We start from the raw sequence: 18,131 nt of genomic DNA, 5'->3' as shown, positions 1-18,131 counted from the left end.
AGTTCATCTCTGTCACCACCGCCCCTCCCAACTCACACCAATCAATGTCAGCTGTCAGTGATAATAGAGCTGTTACGACTTTTATTGGTTATTGATTTCTGATCGGTTGATGGGTTTCCCTCCTCTTCCTGACATGTTGTGGTTCGGCTATAAACTATTGGTCAGTCTGCACATTGATGTTGTTTGTTTCAGTCTGTAAAGCTGCAAGAAATGTTGTTCTGGTGTTAATTATATGGCAAAACACAGCTTATTTCTGTGGTAAAATATGGAATCAAACTCCAACATTAACTGTAAAATAAGCAGTACTAATATCCTTTCATTGTTATAGTAGGAAAAGACTTCCTGTGTCAGTTTTACAGTGCATGTTTATGGTTCTGGTCTTTACTGCCTTTTGGATGTTTGTGTCCAAATAAAATATGAAATAAAAAGATGAAAAATAAAATCTTTACTCTCCGTGTTACACAGTCTTGTTTCTGTGAGCTGCGTGGTTGAAAGTCATGACGAGTCTCAGGTCATCAGTCAGGACCGTAACTCCTCCTGACCTCCTCCTGTTGACCCCTTGACCTCATACCGACCCCCCCCCGCCCTCCATAAGACCTCCATCAACCGCAGGCTACATATCTGTCAGGGTTTGATGAAGTTCTTCACAAAAAGCCCTCATAGGAAGTGTGGTGCTCTTTACTGGGTGTTGTAACGATTTCTAAAGACAAACAGTTAATCTGTAGAAAACAAACAGTCCTGTCGTTGTTATATTTTAGTCTGGAGCAAAGTGGTCGATCTTATTTACAGTTTACAGACTTTATTCTCTGACAGTGAAAGGGTTAATCAAACAGGCGTGGCGGCTTGTCAGTCATAGTTTAGGTGTGTCATCAGTGGGAGTGGCCTCTGGGTGTTACCTGGTGGCAGGTACTGGCAGTACCCAGTGGAGTTGACCAGGATGTTGGTGTGGAAGGAGGCATCGAACCTGTCATCAGCACTGTGGAGACAGAGACAGATATACAGTCAGTGTCCATCAGAGGGCGCCGAGTGGGGAGTAAATCATAGTTTCATCAAGGCTACAGCTGATCACACACACAGTTTTCCTTATGTACTTGTGAGGACCCTCACTGACATAAATTATTATCTGTAACAGTCAACTGAGGCGGCCGCTGGAAATAAAACCCACAACGCTCTGTGAAGATTATTTATTCTTATAAATGTTTCATGAGACACACTGAGAACTATGTTCTCATTTTAAAATGTTTTCACTTTTTCAATAAATGTCATCACTTTCCAGAAATGTCCTTATAGTTCAAGATGTCCTCTCTTTTTAAAAAAATGTACTCACTTTTAATAAATATCATCACTTTCCCCAAATGTCTACATTGTTCAGAATGTCCTCACTTTTACAAAAATGTCCTCACTTTTCAGTATATGTTTTCTCTTTCCCGGAACGTCCTCATAGTTCAAAATGTCCTCACTAAATAGCTATACTTTTTCAGAAAATGTCATCACTTAAAAAAAAAAATCCTCATAGTTTAAACACCCTCACTAACTTTCCTCAGTTTTTCGACAGATGTCCTTACTTTTAAATTAATGTCATCATTTTCCCTAAATGTCCTCATAGTTCAAAATGTCCTCACTTTTTCAATGTCCTTACTTCCCGAACATGTTCTCAGTTTTCTACATTGTTCTCATTTTACAAAATTATCTTCACTTTTTAAATATTTCATTTTCTGAAGGTCTAACACTCAGATATGTCCTTGCAAAGAGGGCAGTACAAGTACAAACACAGACAGGATACTCTATAAATCAACACTCCCCAGTGAAACCTTGCAACCTTGCAGATAGTGAATTTTTTAAGAAATTAAGAAAAACAGCCCCATTTTATGAATAACAATTTAAAAATTTATCTAAACTGATTTTTAAATCTGTATTTTTGGGGCCGCCTAACACTTTTGATTTAAAACCAAAAAATAAATAAATAAATAATAATTTTAAAGACCTGTAAGAATTCCCCAAAAGTGAATAAGAAGAATAAAACTAACAAAACAACAAAAATCAACAGTAAGTTAACACAAGATCAGGTCTGTGACTGCAGACTGAACTCTTCTTGTGACGCATTCAAGAACCATAACACAAGCACACACACAGAGCCGAGACCTCCTGTCAGTATCATTCTCCTGCTGCAAACACACCAGATTTCAGACCAGCAAACAGACCTGCAGCTGTCTGCCTTTACTGCTGTTTGTGTGGGAAACAGTTGTTCTGCTGTCTGCATCATTACTAACCCATAAATATGATGCTCATCATCAAGGTGAACACAGCCTGTTGACCTGCAACACTATTTAACATGTCAAGAGACAGATGATAGTTTTTCTTTTTCCGGAGAACAGATCTTGTTTGGATTCATGTTGCAGCTGAAATTTTCATACAAAAATAAATGTTTTCATGTTTTCTGTGTGAGGAAAAGAAACAAACATGGGTGTGTAGGTCTTAAAATGAGGTGTGTTTAGGATACTTAGGCGAATTGCTATTTTATGGCAGCAAAAATTGCACTACTGAAATGAAAAACCTGGTCTTAAGTCAGAATGGTGCAGTATTTTCCTGCTATTTAAAGGGCCCATTATCCAGAGAGTAAAATGTGTCTACAGGGGTGTGTTCACATGTGTACACTCTGCTTGTTACACACACAGGGACATCTGGATGGGTTGTGGCTGGGTGTAAAATGCATCATTAACGATGAAAATATTAATGACACTGTAAAATGTGAATGTAGCAGAGATCAGAGCAGAGCTGCAGAGCTGCAGAGCTGCGGTCCCACTCCCATTAAGAGAGACGCTGTGCCCATTTACACACGAGGAGCAGTGTAACTTCAGTGACTATTTCAGAAGCTAGATGTTTGGGTCTGTTTCTTTTGACAAGTTTGTAACCACAGTTTTTACTTTAGCCACTTTAAATGTCCCACTATATTTGCTGTAGTGACATTACTTCTTCTGCACTGCTCGCTCCTCCATTTTGCCAGAGCTGCCATGAGGATAGCAGTGCGCAACTGACTTTTAAAGGGAGATGACGCTCTGATTGGTTGAATTCATGTTACACTCAAAATATACCTATGAATGATTAACTGACTAAATGCAACCTCTTTGCCCCTTGTGCCTTTCTTAGCACCCAGATTATGCACTGTGTAACTAGCAAAAAGTGGTCGTACATGCCCTAAATGCTATAGATGGTTCACATAGGGCCCAGTTTCTCCATCACAGTTTATCCACCAGAAAACTCAGATTTTCTAATTGTGAAATGTCCCACTCTGTTTTTATTTAAGGGGTCAGTATCAGCAAGTTTGTTTCCAGCCAATATATCACTATCTTTTCTTTATCTTAAACTCAAAAATACATATAATTTTTGGGCTCAAAACTCCAGCATTGATACAAGAAATGCTGAAAGCTGGAGATAAAAACATTAGAGTCACCAATGTTAACCTGCTTCCAACATGTTAAAAAACAAAGTTAACAACTGAACATAACTTTTGCTGTGTATCATCCAGAAACGTTCGCTTTTCTCAGGATACATACAAACTGGACTGAGTGGGCGGAGGAGCATGTTGGCTCAAAGAAGAAAACTCTGAGGTAAAACTACAGTAAGTGTGCTGTAAAGTTGACCCTGTGCCCAAATAATAATTCAAAGTCAGACTGTGGTGCCGTTCACTGGCCCCCTCTCATTAAAGCCAGCCAGGTCAATATTCCCTCTGATGGCACCCCTCGCCTCCCCCACACTCACACTGCGCTCCTAAACACCGCTCACTTAATGAGCTGAAACGCTCGTCAGCATCCAGCAGCGAGCCTCCCACAGCCAGCAGCTCTGATGTGTAAGTTAACAGTGAGGTATTAATCCTGACAGGGAGAGGACTGATCTTCAGGAGGGAATTAGCTGAATTAGCTTGTTTACTGAATCAGAACTGAGGGATGAAAACGAACTGAGTGAGTTGTCTTTAGCCTCGTTCAGGGCGTCTCACCGTGAACTAAAACATCCTCAATCCACCGGAGACAAATTGATCCGAGCAATGTGTCGTCTGGGGTTTAATAAAAAAAGAGGTTGGATGCCCGTCCAAGAAGTTTCCCTCATCAACAGGATTGCTCTTTTCTGACTTTTTATATTTAAAGAAGAAAACTGAGTACGCAGAATTTCACAGGCATGAATATTCAGTGCCATAATAAAACAAGTGACTTCAAATAATGCAAGTGATGTCATTGATATGGCACCAAACCCTTAACTGCTTGGGTTGCCTGTCCATGGGCAGTCCCCTCACTGTGACATCTCTCCATTTACAGCTTGTATAGGGCCTGTTTGTGCATGTGTGTGTATTTCGGGCCTGTGTGTATATGACAGAGTAACTCTTTGTCTTCTTTCTGCTTATAAAGACCATGTAAATCTGTTGAAAGCTCCAGACTGAAAGAGTACGTGGACCTTGAGTTGAGATTGTTTTGTCAAGTATCTTAAAATGATTTAACGACACAAGTTTTGCCAGAAATTTTAAACAATTCAGGTGTAAACTGGTGTTGTCTTCGCAACTTTAAAGGAAACACTTTCACCATCACGCCACCGTAAAGTCTCGTCAAATTTTACAACTAGCGACATTACAAAAATAAGAATAGTTCCAAGTTAAATGTTCCAACAGATACAAAGCACAGTGTTCAGTTAAAGTGCAGCTCAGATAAATTCAGAGCTCACAGTGAAGCAGTATGTGCAGCAGTGAGGGCTCGTACCTGTTGTACAGCAGGATGTCAGGCCTCCAGATCTGACTGTCTGGGAATCTGACGTTGGTCACACCTGGATAGTCAGACATGTTCCACTGCAGGTAGAAATCTGTCCAGTACTGAAAAAGCAAAACACACACACACACACACTGATATGAATACTAGTGGTCACACTTATCCTGTATCCACACACACATTTTTTCCTCTTGTTTCAGTCTCTTGTGCACATAGAAGTGATGTTTTCTGTCACTTAAAAATGTTTTTGACGTTACCATTTGCTTTTAGCTGTGTGCAAAGTGAAAATGGAACTTCAAACTTTTTAATTCTTTACTGTAGTCTTCTGTGTTTTAATGCATGTCTCAATTAGTGCCTCATAACATACACCGATCAGCCAAAACATTAAAATCACTGACAGGTGAAGTGAACAACATTGATCATCTTGTTACAGTGCAAATTTCTGTTGGGAAACTTTGGGTTCTGACATCCACCCCCCCCCCCCACGGTTACGGCACTCCTCAGTAACAGTGGCCCCCAAGCAGGACAATACGCCATACCTCACCACAATAACTGCTCAGGAGTGGCCTGAGGAACATGACAGCGACCTCAAGGTATTGACCCGGCCTCCAAATTCCTCAAATCCCAGTCTGACCAACCAATATCTGTGGGATGTGCTAGTACCCCACCTCACAACCCACAGGACCTAAAACATCTGAAGCCGACGCGTTGGTGCCAGAAACTACAGGACACCCTCCAGAGGTCCTGTGTCCATTCCTTATCAAGTCAGAGCCAAGTCCGATCCGAGGAGGACCCAGCGTGGATCCGGGGTACCCCTTGGGTACTAGCACATTCCTCAGATGTTCGACCAGATTGGGATCTGGGGTATTTGAAGGCCAAGAAAATACCTGCCTTGAGCTCTTTGTTCCATTCCTCAGGTCATTCCTGAGCAGCTATTGTGGTGTGGCATGGTGCATTGTCCTCTTGGGAGGTCACTGCCATTGACCAGTGCCGTTGCCAAAAGGGGGTTTACTTGGTCTGTGTCTTGTGAGTAGATATTGGCACATATTGGATAGCGACCCACAGATTGGTGCTGCATTCTCTACTCCACCAAGATATTTTAATAAAAGATCTGTCAATCTACGAGATTACCTCGTGAGGTCAGATTTGTCTCAGAGACCTACTCATTTCATGTCTAAAATTCCTTCTGGAAATTTTCCATGTCATAATTGTGTACACTGGTACTCTATGATCAAAGGTAACACATTTTCTCATCCAAAGTCCGGAGTTGACATTAAAGTCAGAGGCAGAATCACATGCAACACAAAACATGTTGTTTATCTGTTAAAATGTCCGTGTGATTTGTATTATGTTGGTAAAACAAAACGTGAGTTAAAAACCAGAATCTGCCAACACAAGTGCTCCATTTGTAATAATGACGAAAAATCCTCCGTTGCGAGACACTTTAATAGTCATAAACACACTGTAAGTGAACTACATTACATGGGCATTGAGACGGTTAACATGCCACGCAGTGGTGGTAACAGGGACAAGATCGTGCTTCAGAGAGAGACATATTGGATCGATTTCTTAGACACACTTATCCCTATGGGTTTAAATGAGGAAATCTCATTTGCATGTTTTTTATGAATCGTGTGTAATCCTCATTAGGTTTATTTTTGTTGTTAATTTCTTTGTTGTTAATTCTTTTCTTTTGCATGGCCACGTGACTTAGCCACCAATTGACTCCCACTGCTGTGATTTACAAGCTGCTTCAGTCGGGTTGATTTATAATTAAGCGCACCTGTGCGTGCTGTTGTATTGTTTGCCAGAGCACACTGAAGAAGGGCCAGACCTGAAACGTCTGTGTGGCAAAATAAAATTTGATAAACTTGGAGTGCTGTTCCTCTCATCTTTTTGAATTTTACACTTTATTTAGAATTCAGCACCCAGTTTTTTGTTTCTGTGAGTTGAGCGCATTGTCTCCTATTTTTGGTTTACTTGGTCTGCAATGGTGTTTGGGTGGTTGGAGTGCATCAGGTAGCATTTACATGAATGCCAGGACCCAAGGTTTCCCGATAGAATATTCCACTGTAACAAGACGATCAATGTTATTCACTTTACCCGCCAGTGGTTTTAACCTCTTTAACTCCGTTCGGACGCCGGCGTCCGCGCTCCCTCCCTCCTCTGTTAAATGGGATCTCACAGGCGCACTACGTCATCAAACCATGTGATGCTTGGTATCACCGGATTCAGGAAGCCAAGAGCTTCCTGAATCCGGCATCATTTTTCTTTTATTCCTTATGGTTTTCGCACCAGAGCAGCCTAAATACACGAAGTCCAAAATCGCGATGAGTGGTGACAAGCCATGTCATGCCGTTTTTCAAGGGGAAAAGTTAAAGGATTACTCGCGATCTCATGCGGATCTGTTAGCGGGCACGTAGCTGGTTTATAAAAGGTACGAGTCTCACTCCTACCACTATTTTTGGCTGAGATACACCGTCTAGAAAGTGGGATCATAACTTTCACGTTTCCTATGGCTTTATTTGGTGATATTTTATGGTGTTTCTGTCATAAACAACATCAGCTATCATAATCACCTGATTTCAATAAGGTACAATGTTTGAAGCTAGCTGAGTGTTGTTTGATAACTGATAGTACTGTTTTGAAGCGGAGTGAGTGCTCTGTCATTTGGAGCTCCGCCTGGATCTTTTCATGGAAAAAACACTGTAGAATGGTCATACTTTGAGGAATCTTCTTCAAATTTGAAACAAATGTTCAATGATAGTGTGCCTACAGCCCCACAGTGTCATTTACCTGCTCAGATGAAGCCACAGACAGTTATTTATCCTGAAAATCATTTTTTTTTTTATTTTAGGCAAAATCTTCAATTTTTTACTGACTTCAGAGGCCCATTACTCTGTCTCTGTATCACCTAGAGTGTTTCTGACACTTTCACAAGAAACTTCACGGAGTTTGCTTTCTGGCAAGACCTCATGCATGCATGTAGTCAGAGCGGTTCAGACGCTACAGTCATTTTAATTTGGGTATGTCATTTTAGGCGTTTTCGCTACAAAATGGGGGTGGAGTGTTGTGGCTGATTGGTGTATAGTACAGGGTGGCACGGTGGTGCAGTGGTTAGCATTGTTGCTTCATAGCAAGAGGGTTGCTGGTTCAAACCCCGAGGTGAAGGAGCAATGTGCAGAGTTTGCCTGTTCTCCCTGTGTCAGCTTCCTCCCACAGTCCAAAGACATGCAGGTTAATTAGTGACTTTAAATTGTCCGTAGGTGTGAATGTGAGTGTGAATGGTTGTCTGTCTCTATGTGTCAGCCCTGTGATAGTCTGGTGACCTGTCCAGGGTGAACCCTGCCTCTCACACAATGTCAGCTGGGATAGGCTCCAGCCCCCCTGCGAACACTAACAGGTTAAGCAGTTACGAAAAATGAACGAGTGAATGAAATGTGGCACAGCGTCTTGTTTCGTCCATATTTCTATTGACATTAATATTCATCACTTGCTGTGTATTGCTGCTTCTGTGTTGCATATTTTAATTAGCACCTGGTAATGGAGCATGATAATGTCTTTTGTTATGTCTTAAATTACACTAACTCAATCAGTGTTCTGCACACAGAAACCATTTCAGAAGCTTTTTAAACTTTAATCTTGTATTTTTCTTGGAGAGACTTTGTTACATCTGTCCAGAGACTATAAATAATACACTACTGGCTAAATCTGGTGCATTTACCGTAATGTTTATTAATGTGGGCTGTCCCTGTTAAATAAAGTGGTGAAAAACAAAAGGGGAAAAACAGGAAAAATGAATAAATAAGGCCTGCTTCTTTCTCATTCTCATCACATCCTAAAGTACTAGTCTGTTAGGTGGATATTTGGCTGAAGTGAGGCATAATTTCAAAATTGCTTTCCATACAATATATTCTGGGGAACAAAAAGATGGAAATTAGGTCTCCATAAAGAGCATGAGAGGAGTAAACATGTCCAGAAGCGAAGTCTGAAAGCAGCTGATAAGCAGCAGCTCGTCTGTGTTTGACCTCCATATTTCAGCTGGTGAAATCTAGATTACACTGATGGATCTTATGTAACAGCCATTGTTAGCTGTGTGTGTCTTAATGGAGCGGCTGTGAGAGAAAAGAGGGACACGCTGCCAACAAACATCAGGACTGTGCTGATGCTTCATTTGCATACGCAGCTCTGGTGGCCAGCTCGCTCCTCATTACAATCTCCCAGCCTCTCGCAGCTCTTTGGTCTGCGCTGATGGCTGAAGGTCGCACATACATCTCTCTCAGGCTTGTTTACTTCCTGTCACTGAGCTGAAATGTTTTCCCAGAGGAATGTGTTGAAAGCACAACTGTCACAGCGGCTGCAGAGAAACCCCCACCCCCAAAAATCACAAGACAGGACTCTGAAGTTCATGTCAAACTACACATCTGATGACTTCCGGGGTGCAGACTTATGCGAAATGTTTTCTGAAATGTATTTGATGCTTCAAATTCCTCAATTTTTTTTTAAAAAAAGGTTTGAATTAAGAACCATAAAATGTTTATTTTTAATTCCGTAGTGTCACTTTTATCTCCATCACCACCTCAACATGAAGCAGTGAGTTTACATGCAGGCTAATAATTCTGAAATATTGATTAACTAAAGAAATATCAGCACTTTATAGGGTGTCACATGGAAACATATTAGTCAGAAGTCTGAGTTAATGAGCTGCAATGACCTGGATGTTAAGTTTACTGTGCAGCAGCACAACAATGAAATTAATAAATTAAATTTACCAATTACTGTTAGAGCTGATGAGTTGGCAGTTTTATTTTGACGTCATTGGGCAAAAATCCCGTATAACCTTTGAGCATACTGTGGTCATTTCAGGATGTCAACATGTGCGATTTGCAATTTTGTCCAATCACTGCAACTTTACCGCAAATTTGACTATTTAAGTTGAGTAAAGACTTGTTTTATTGCAGAACTGCGTGCAGCGCAGTGATTCTCTCAGCCCCTCTCTGTATCTGTTTATCATGTGACAGCTGCTGCTGAATGAGAACTCTGTGCTTGGGACAGAGTCACACACACACAGTGACAGGGCTAACTGTTAGCATTAAACCGCTAATGTTACCCAACAGTTATTAACAGGTTAAAGAAGCTGAACTGTTTCGGTGTTGGTGTGAGGTTAGTCTCACCACCAGACAATCAGAGATCTTCGCCTTCTGATAGTCTGGGGACACTCCTTTCTAAAGTGTGTTTAACACACCGGAGAACACAGCCAGCACCTTTGTTTAAAACTTTTAACGCAATCGGACTATGTTTAAGAGCACAAGAGTTCAGCGAGCCACCGAAGGACCGCCCTGCAGATTTACTATTGGTTCTGCAATGTAGGGAGTTTTTTTAAACTCTGAAATTGTATCCGCCCATCTAAACACAAAATCAGGGAGAAATCATCAGTCATCAAAACTGACAAACAAGACAAACAAACAAACAAACAAACAAACAAACAAAAAAGTGTCTATAAACATCTCAACATGCATCGCAATTTTCTTGAGCAGCGGCCCTGAAATCAGACATTTCATGTGGCACCAATCTTAAAAACAACCCGTGAAATCCTGGAGGGACTGATATTGTATTATGATGAAGTGCTTTGAAAGAAAATTGGACTTTTGCACTTCCTCTTGGCTCTTTTCTTTGGCTTTCGAAAATCTAAAGGCAGATTTATTCTTGTCAGCTCTATGCAGAGCCTATGCTGTACCCTACACATGTGGCCTACGCCGTTGTGAACATTTATACTTGTGCGGTGATGTGTCTGTGTCACTCTGCAGGTACACCTCCAAAATGCTAGTCAGCTGCAGGGTTTCTGTGAAGTGCTGTAAAGTTTAGTTGATACAAAACACACATTAAACATGGCTTAATAGAGACAATTTCAAACACAAGTACAAACAAAGGTAACGTTACAAAATTCAGCTCCATCACAGCTCATGAGGTTCACCAACAAAACAACTGTCATCTTTTCCAAACATGCTAACATTATTAGCACAAGCCTATGGTATTTTACATTGTATAAATTAGCCTAGCAACGAGCGGAGATTTCCTCTGCTCATATGAAACCAGGACAAATCACTATGCTATTTTTGTGGAGGCTTTATTGTCTTCACAATTTGTTGTTTCTAATCTGTGGAATAAAATTGAATAAAAGCTTTGTTTCCACTGAGGGAAATGGTGTCAGCTTATAGAAATAGACAGGAGGTCTGCGTTGCCACACGGTGTAGTTACATTTCTGGGGAGGTGCACGTCAGGCTATGATGTAGGTCACGCTGTTGATTTGATGCAGAAGTGTAAATCCCGCGTAAGCTGTGACAGGCCATTCCTGTTGGCTGTTCTATAAATGCAGGTGTGCATCCACGTCCCTTCAGATTGTAAAAGCCTGCTTCAATGGATGAGATTCCTGCAGAGAAAGTTGCAATTCCAGCATTGGCCGCAAAGCAACCCAAAAAAGAAGACGGATGGAGTCTGATAATAAACTAAATAAAACACGTGTCAATATCGGTGGTGTTTCAGAGATGTTGCTGCCAATAGTGTAGCCGTCTGCTAACCAAAGTGAAAGGCTCACAGCTGTGGCTTCAAGTTCATGTTTATGTAGCTAACATTAGCCAGAGCCTTGAATCAAAGCATGTCACCTCAAAGAGCTTTACAGACTCCCAGGCTGGCAAAGAAAACAGGACGGTCAGTCTCACAGAATGGCAGCACTCACAGACACATTTTCTATTTGATATGTGCAAAACAATCGAAAACAATTTAATTGAAACTAAAAAAAGCTTCTGTAGTCATCAAATTAAAAAACAGTTTTCCATTTAACACAGTAACAACAGTAAGCGACAGCTCAAAGAGTCCAGATATCAGAAGCGAGATGAGAAACGGTCTCATATCAAGAGCTAACATGTATTTTCTATGAGCAGGCGAAGACGACTGCGCTCTCTCATCTCATGTCTTAAGAGGTTCAAAGGCTCAAAGAGTCCAAACATGACGAGACCTAAAGAAACCTGCACACTAAAAAGGACTGAAGTTGAGCTGATGCAATGAGATCAAAAAGATTCAAAAAGGGATGAAAAACTGCACAGAGATCCATCCTCGACAGTGCTGTTAAACTTCAGCTTCATCATTATATTAATTCCGGTTTAATTCTGCACTTTCTAATAGGATTATCCTCCCTGACAGAGTTATTGGCTATTTTCAGATCTCTGAGGGCATTTTAATTCTTTCTTTTCAACAACATGTGAAGAGTCGCTGTCGACCCCGAGAGACACAAAACAAGACTGTCACAGGAGCCAAAAGCAGACTGAGGGTTTAGATTCCTCGGAGGCCTACTGAAAGCTTAAAATGCAAAGATTCTCTTTATGATGGCGCTGCAGGAAATGTCAGGGGATCATTCAAATCAAAGGTGCTACAAGAAAATCCATTTGCCCATAATAAAAATGACTCATTCTCAGGGGGACGGGAATTTGAACTGTACTTGTTTGAATTTTAACACTCATCTCGTGCTGACAACAGGATACATGCTTTTTTAAACTCCAGTACAAGAAGTGGGATGTTCCTATACCACAGAGAAGTTATACAGAGGGGGTCGGGGTGAATAAGACACACACAGGAAGATGGTGGTTTTAGTGAGATACTTTAAAAGTCAACAGGTCCTATCTTGTGTTGAGGAATACTCGTACTCGTCGTCCTCTGCTTATCCGGGTCCGGGTCGCGGGGGCAGCAGCCTCAGCAAAGAAGCCCAGACAGTCCTCTCCCCAGCCACTTCTGTCAGCTCTTCCGAGGGAATCCCGAGGCGTTCCCAGGCCAGCCGGGCGATGTAATCCCTCCAGCGTGTCCTGGGGCGGCCCCGAGGTCTCCTCCCGGTTGGACATGCCCGAAACACCTCCCAAGGGAGGCATCCGGGAGGCATCCTTAACAGATGCCCGAACCACCTCAACTGGCTCCTCTCGATGTGGAGGAGCAGCGGCTCTACTCAGAGTCCCTCCCGGATGTCTGAGCTCCTCACCCTATCTCTAAGGCTGAGCCCAGCCACCCTGCGGAGGAAACTCATTTCGGCCGCTTGTACTTGCGATCTCGTTCTTTTGGTCACTACCCAGAGCTCGTGACCATAGGTGAGGGTTGGGACGTAGATCGACTGGTAAATCGAGAGCTTCACTTTCTGGCTAAGCTCCCTCTTCACCACAACGGACCGGTTAAGCGCCTGCATCAACTTTCTGAATATCTATGTAAAATTCAGAGTGTATTATGCTGCTGTCCTGATATCAGCGGTTACCACCGTATGAACACAGTGCAGAGCGGCAGCCATTGGCAAGGCAGTGGGATACACATGTGCATGAACATACCATCTGTCTCACCACAAAGAACCTCAGAGAAGCTCAAATCACAACACACACAGAGGGAGGGTGACTTCATTCTCTGCTCAGGACACCATTAATCCACTATATCTATACATAGGAAAAAAAGTGGTTTGCTGCTAAATTAATACTCTGAATGTCACATACATAATCTTTAAGCATGTACTTCGAGTAACCAAAATATAACCATTAAAATGCTCAGCAGATATTGTAAAGACACAAGGTTTTGATCTGGTCTCCCTCTATTTCTATGGATATGTCATTGGGAGGTGTAGGGGATGGTGGATGGCATGGCACCCAGCTTGCCAAATTGTAGACCAATGTTTGAGACCAACCAACCTGGTTGTTTTTAGTGAGTCATTGCTGTGTTTCCAGTGACTTTTTAGCGACCAAACATGGGTGTTTTGTAGCTACCCATTGCTGTTTTTCCAACAGGGACAGTGCTACAAAAGCCACTGTTTTTTACAGACATTGCTGCATTTCAAGCTGGGATTGTGCCCCCAAATCTGGGTATTTTAAGCCAAAACATGATCACGACCATGACCAAATTTTTTTGTGTCTAAACCTGATCACACCCTAACCCCAGCGCTGTTAAGTTGAAATGTATCTGCTGCATAATAATGTATAAATGCAACATATGCAAGGTTTGTGGAAATTAACAATACCAACATTTTTTCTGGCGTTTGGGTTGAATATCTGCAGAGCTAATGACATTCCCATCAGCCTCAGCTGGGCTTTGTGTTCACTGAATAATTAGCTAATTAGCATGCTAACATGCTAAACATCCATCCATTCATCCATTTTTATCTGCTTATCTGGGGCAGGGTCACGGGGGCAGCAGGTCAAGTAAAGCATTCCAGACGCCCCTCTCCAGCTCCTCCTGGGGGACCCTGAGGTGTTCCCAGGCCAGATGAGATATATAATCCTTCCAGTGTGTTCTGGGTCTGCCCCGGGGCCTCCTACCCGTGGGACATGCCCGCTAACAGGAGGCACCCAGGAGGATCCTGATCAGATGCTTGAACCACCTCCACTGACCCCTTTCTACACGAGGGAGCAGCGCCTCTACTCCGAGCTCCCTCCAGATGTCCGAGCTCCTTACCTTATCTCTAAGGCTGAGCCCAGACACCCACGGAGGAAACTCATTGTGGCTGCTTGTACATGCGATTTCATTCTTTCGGTCATTATGCATGGCTCATGACGATAGCTGAGGGTTGGGACGTAGATGGACCAGTAAATCAAAAGCCTTGCCTCCTGGCTCAGCTCCTTCTTCACCACGACATGGTAACCATGGTAAATATAATACCTGTGTGCTCTGTTCATTTTTAAACTTCCTAAATCCTGTCTCTCGTCTTTGCTTTTACATTTTCCTTTTGTCTCATTTGAGAATTGTGAATTTTATGTGTTAATACATGTGCTCAGTGGATAATATGCGTCTGGGTTCCAACAGCTTGTAAATAAAAACAATGCTCCACAAAGTAATTGAAACCTTATAAAAAGCAGGTCTCCATGAGCGCCTGAAGGAAGAAATCTGCTCCAAAATGTTAATGTTGATTCTTTTTTTAGTCTGCCAGCGAGTCAAAGTTTTCTTGTTTGTCAGGAGAGAAACTTCCAAAAGCTGCAGTAATACTCTGACATTAAGAAACCCACACAGAAATGTTTCCTCTCGCTTCCAGACATTCATCCCCTTCACAAAAAAAGACAATGAGCAGAGGAGGAGGAGGAGGAGGAAGAGGAGGAGAAGAAGAAGGAAAAGGAACGCCAAATTAAATTAAGCCAAAAGACTAGTTGGTCCTGGGAGGGTGCTGCAGAGAGGAAATGCCGAGCCTCCGGGGAGGAACCAACCTTTCCATCAGAGAGGAGCAGATTAAGGCGGATTAGTGCATCGCCACTTTACAAACACACATTCCACAGGACCTGATATGAAACCTAATTAAATTTGGACAGCTGCATGAAATGGGTTTAGGAAGCTTTCTAAATGAATTCCTACGCTCTCCATTAGCTCTGACATTCACACCAGAGTCTGTCCTGAACCGACAAACGGCAGAGAGTAGCAGCGTTTCATACCGTGAGTTAAAAAGAACAAAGAAGAAGCAGGAGTCGACATCACAAAGGTGTGAAGCGTCAGAGTGCAGGAGGTGTCTGCTCTGACAGAGCAAGCAGCAGAACACAAGATGAAGTATTTGTGGAAGCAGAGACAGAAGTTGGCACTCTGTTCACTGCCTGCTGGATCCAGTTTTTCTCCATCACAGCAAACTTATCTGGGTCAAATACCAGAGCTGGAGTTGTGCGATTCCTCCAGAGTCGCTCTGGAAGCTGAACTGAAGGAAGGATGGGATGATGCGGCTGCAGGCTTCCATTTATTATCAATGTTTACTTAGTTTCTTTCCCTAGAGTCAGTTTACACAGCAGCCCTGGCGGCCTGAGCGGCACAAATAGACCCATCTGTAATGGCTGGGAGTGATTTAATTTCCTGTAGTCAGAAGCCAGGAGAGAAGCCTGACAGCAGAGGGAGGCTGGGTGGAGATTTTCCCCCACTGATGATCCATTACCTCTGAGTTATGGATCATTAAACAAACTCTTAACTGTCCACAGCCATGGCTGAAAAATAAAAGCACAAACACATAAAGGTGCAGAACCACTAATGGCCACTAGAGGCTGATGTGATTGGACTGAGTTAGTTTATACACAAAGGCCCAAGTTCTCTGGAGAAATGCTACTAGCCTGCTTCTGCTGCAGTAACCAGAAAGCCAGAAAATGTTTTAGCAACTTAACTTTCGACCACAGGGACCAAAGTCTGAATCTGTTTTAGAGGGGCTCTATGCCAAGCGTATGAGTTCTTTGCACATGGTTCCCAACATGGAGTTGGCTGAGCTGGTGGCTAGCAACTAATGGGGCTCCATACACAGCACTAACACACGGGCCACACTGCCCGCGTAAACAGCACTGCTCAGGCGCATCTCGGCTGCTTCTCTGCTGCAGAGCATCTATAGAACAGGAGTCTTGCCTATTTTTTCCTCACAGTTCAGCAAGGTAGCTGTCATGCATCGTCATCCTGACAGTGTGGTTCGAGCATACGCAACGGCAACAGTGCTGACAGAGTTAAGTGGGTGGGGGCTATGCTTCCATAATGATGCCATCCTCATGCCAGTGGTAATTGCAGTATAAGTGCCGTGCAGAGTGGCAGCAATGAGCTAGCCAGTGAGATACACACTGGCACTAACATGAGAATGTGGCCGTACTGTCTGCCACAACAACCCAGCTGGCACCAGAAATCAATATGATGTCAGAAAGACGTCGGACAGACTTAAAATTTTGGTTCAAATAAAAATATGTTTTTTTGTCCATACCTCTTGACTAAATGTCTTTAATCTAAATTATGATGGTGTTAGCATGAGACCTTTGGAAGATGTTGGACACAACTTAAAGCAGCTGTGCGGAACTTTTTACCATTTATAAAACTGTCTCTAGTTCGTATCACCCCACCTTGAAGATCCGCATATTTATTTGAACCCAACAGCGACAAAAAAGCCTTTCTCTATATGGCTATTTAGCGTAGCCTCGGTCAGGTCAGACACAGCGGAAGTCAGCAAACCAGAATACGGCACCCAGAGGCAGAAGTAAGTCTGCACGCCCGCAGCGGCCCACAGCCATTAAACCACAGAAGAAGAAGGAGCCGTGTTTACAAGTAGGATTTAAGAAACAGGCTAAATGACAGAGTAGTCTCTTGTACAGTAGGTGGTGGTATGCACCTGGAAGTTGTTTGCGATCCGCCAATAAATTGAGAGAAGAAGAAGCGCCGTGTTTACAGAGAGTGTTCTTCAAGTAAGCGGTACGCAACAGGCATTGCTGAACACATAACAGTTTTACCAGATGTATCTATAAGGACTTGGTTGTACTTTCGATGTCATGGCGGATAAAGAAGGAGCACCATCTAAAAGAAAAAGAACAGAAGAACAGAAGAAGGCTAAATGGGACAGTGATAGGACTCGAGCCCAAACGCGTGTAAACCTCGGTCGGGCATTCCCCAAGTGGAGAGAGCTGAGAGATTTGAAAGGTTTTAAAACTGATCCCGAGTTGGCCCTTTTCCTAATCGACAGGTATGTAATTTTTGTTTTTATTTAGAGAATATACCGCAACTTGTTAGACGTTGTTTCACTTCAATATATGACGACATGGAAGTTATAAGCAAGCTAAATGTAACGTTAGCTGATGTGAACCGCTTTTAACGTTACAACAAACGCCACAAAATTATCTGTGACTGTGACCATGAATACACAGCAGGCAGTTGTCCTCAGTTTATAAGAAATTCAGAGCTACACCAGAACATTTATGATTTTCCTCTCGCTCTCCAAAACAAATGCATGCGGTAATTGCCAGTTGCAGTTGAGATTTTACGAATGAAGCCGAACGCTGGCTGCAGTCGGAATTTTACGACACCAGGCTGTGGGTGTCATACCGCTTCGAACAAAGGGGGCACTATAATCAACGAAAACGTAAAGTTCCGCACAGCTGCTTTAAAACCAAGAAAATATCATTGTCATCTGACGTCTGCATTTTATGTTAACCTGACGATGGCATGTGACGTCCTGACATTGAATTTTGGTCACCTCACGTCCCAACCTAAATTCAACCAAATATCAACATCTAAAAATGTTGGTGGCCAGCAGGGAAACCACAGAGAAGCTCAGATTACAACACACACAGAGGAAGTGTGACGTCATTCTCTGCTCAGGACGCCATTACTCCACTGTATCTTTACATAGCAAATAGTGATTTGCTGCTACATTAATGCTCTACATGGTGCATTCAGAACCTTTTAGTAGTATGTATATGAAAGGTACAAATGAAATGTTATTTTGGTTTGCGAAAAACACAATACCAACATTTTCTTGTGGTGACTGGACTGATAGTTCTGTCATTGTCCATACTGTTATTTTGTGATGTTAGTTATTCTGTACACACAGCAATCAATTTCCTGTCTGTCCATCCAGGGAGAGGAACCCTT

General features: G+C 42.5%; 1 protein-coding gene across 1 annotated transcript in view; it reads right to left on the bottom strand.

Annotated features, from left to right (window-relative positions):
- LOC126408333 (neuronal acetylcholine receptor subunit alpha-7) overlaps positions 1 to 18,131 on the bottom strand; it is a 70,392-nt gene that overhangs the window by 33,641 nt on the left and 18,620 nt on the right. Inside the window, exons 4-5 of the mRNA XM_050073834.1 lie at positions 4,746 to 4,855; positions 897 to 976 (exon numbers count right to left, since the gene is read on the bottom strand). Of these exons, the coding sequence (XP_049929791.1) occupies positions 897 to 976; positions 4,746 to 4,855 (190 nt within the window). The remainder of the gene's footprint in view (positions 1 to 896; positions 977 to 4,745; positions 4,856 to 18,131) is intronic.

Source organism: Epinephelus moara, chromosome 20 (genome assembly GCF_006386435.1).
Source record: "Epinephelus moara isolate mb chromosome 20, YSFRI_EMoa_1.0, whole genome shotgun sequence".
In the NCBI taxonomy this organism is placed as follows: domain Eukaryota; kingdom Metazoa; phylum Chordata; class Actinopteri; order Perciformes; family Serranidae; genus Epinephelus; species Epinephelus moara.
The sequence above is the reverse complement of the archived record's forward strand: the minus strand, read 5'-3'. Positions and strand labels throughout refer to the sequence as shown.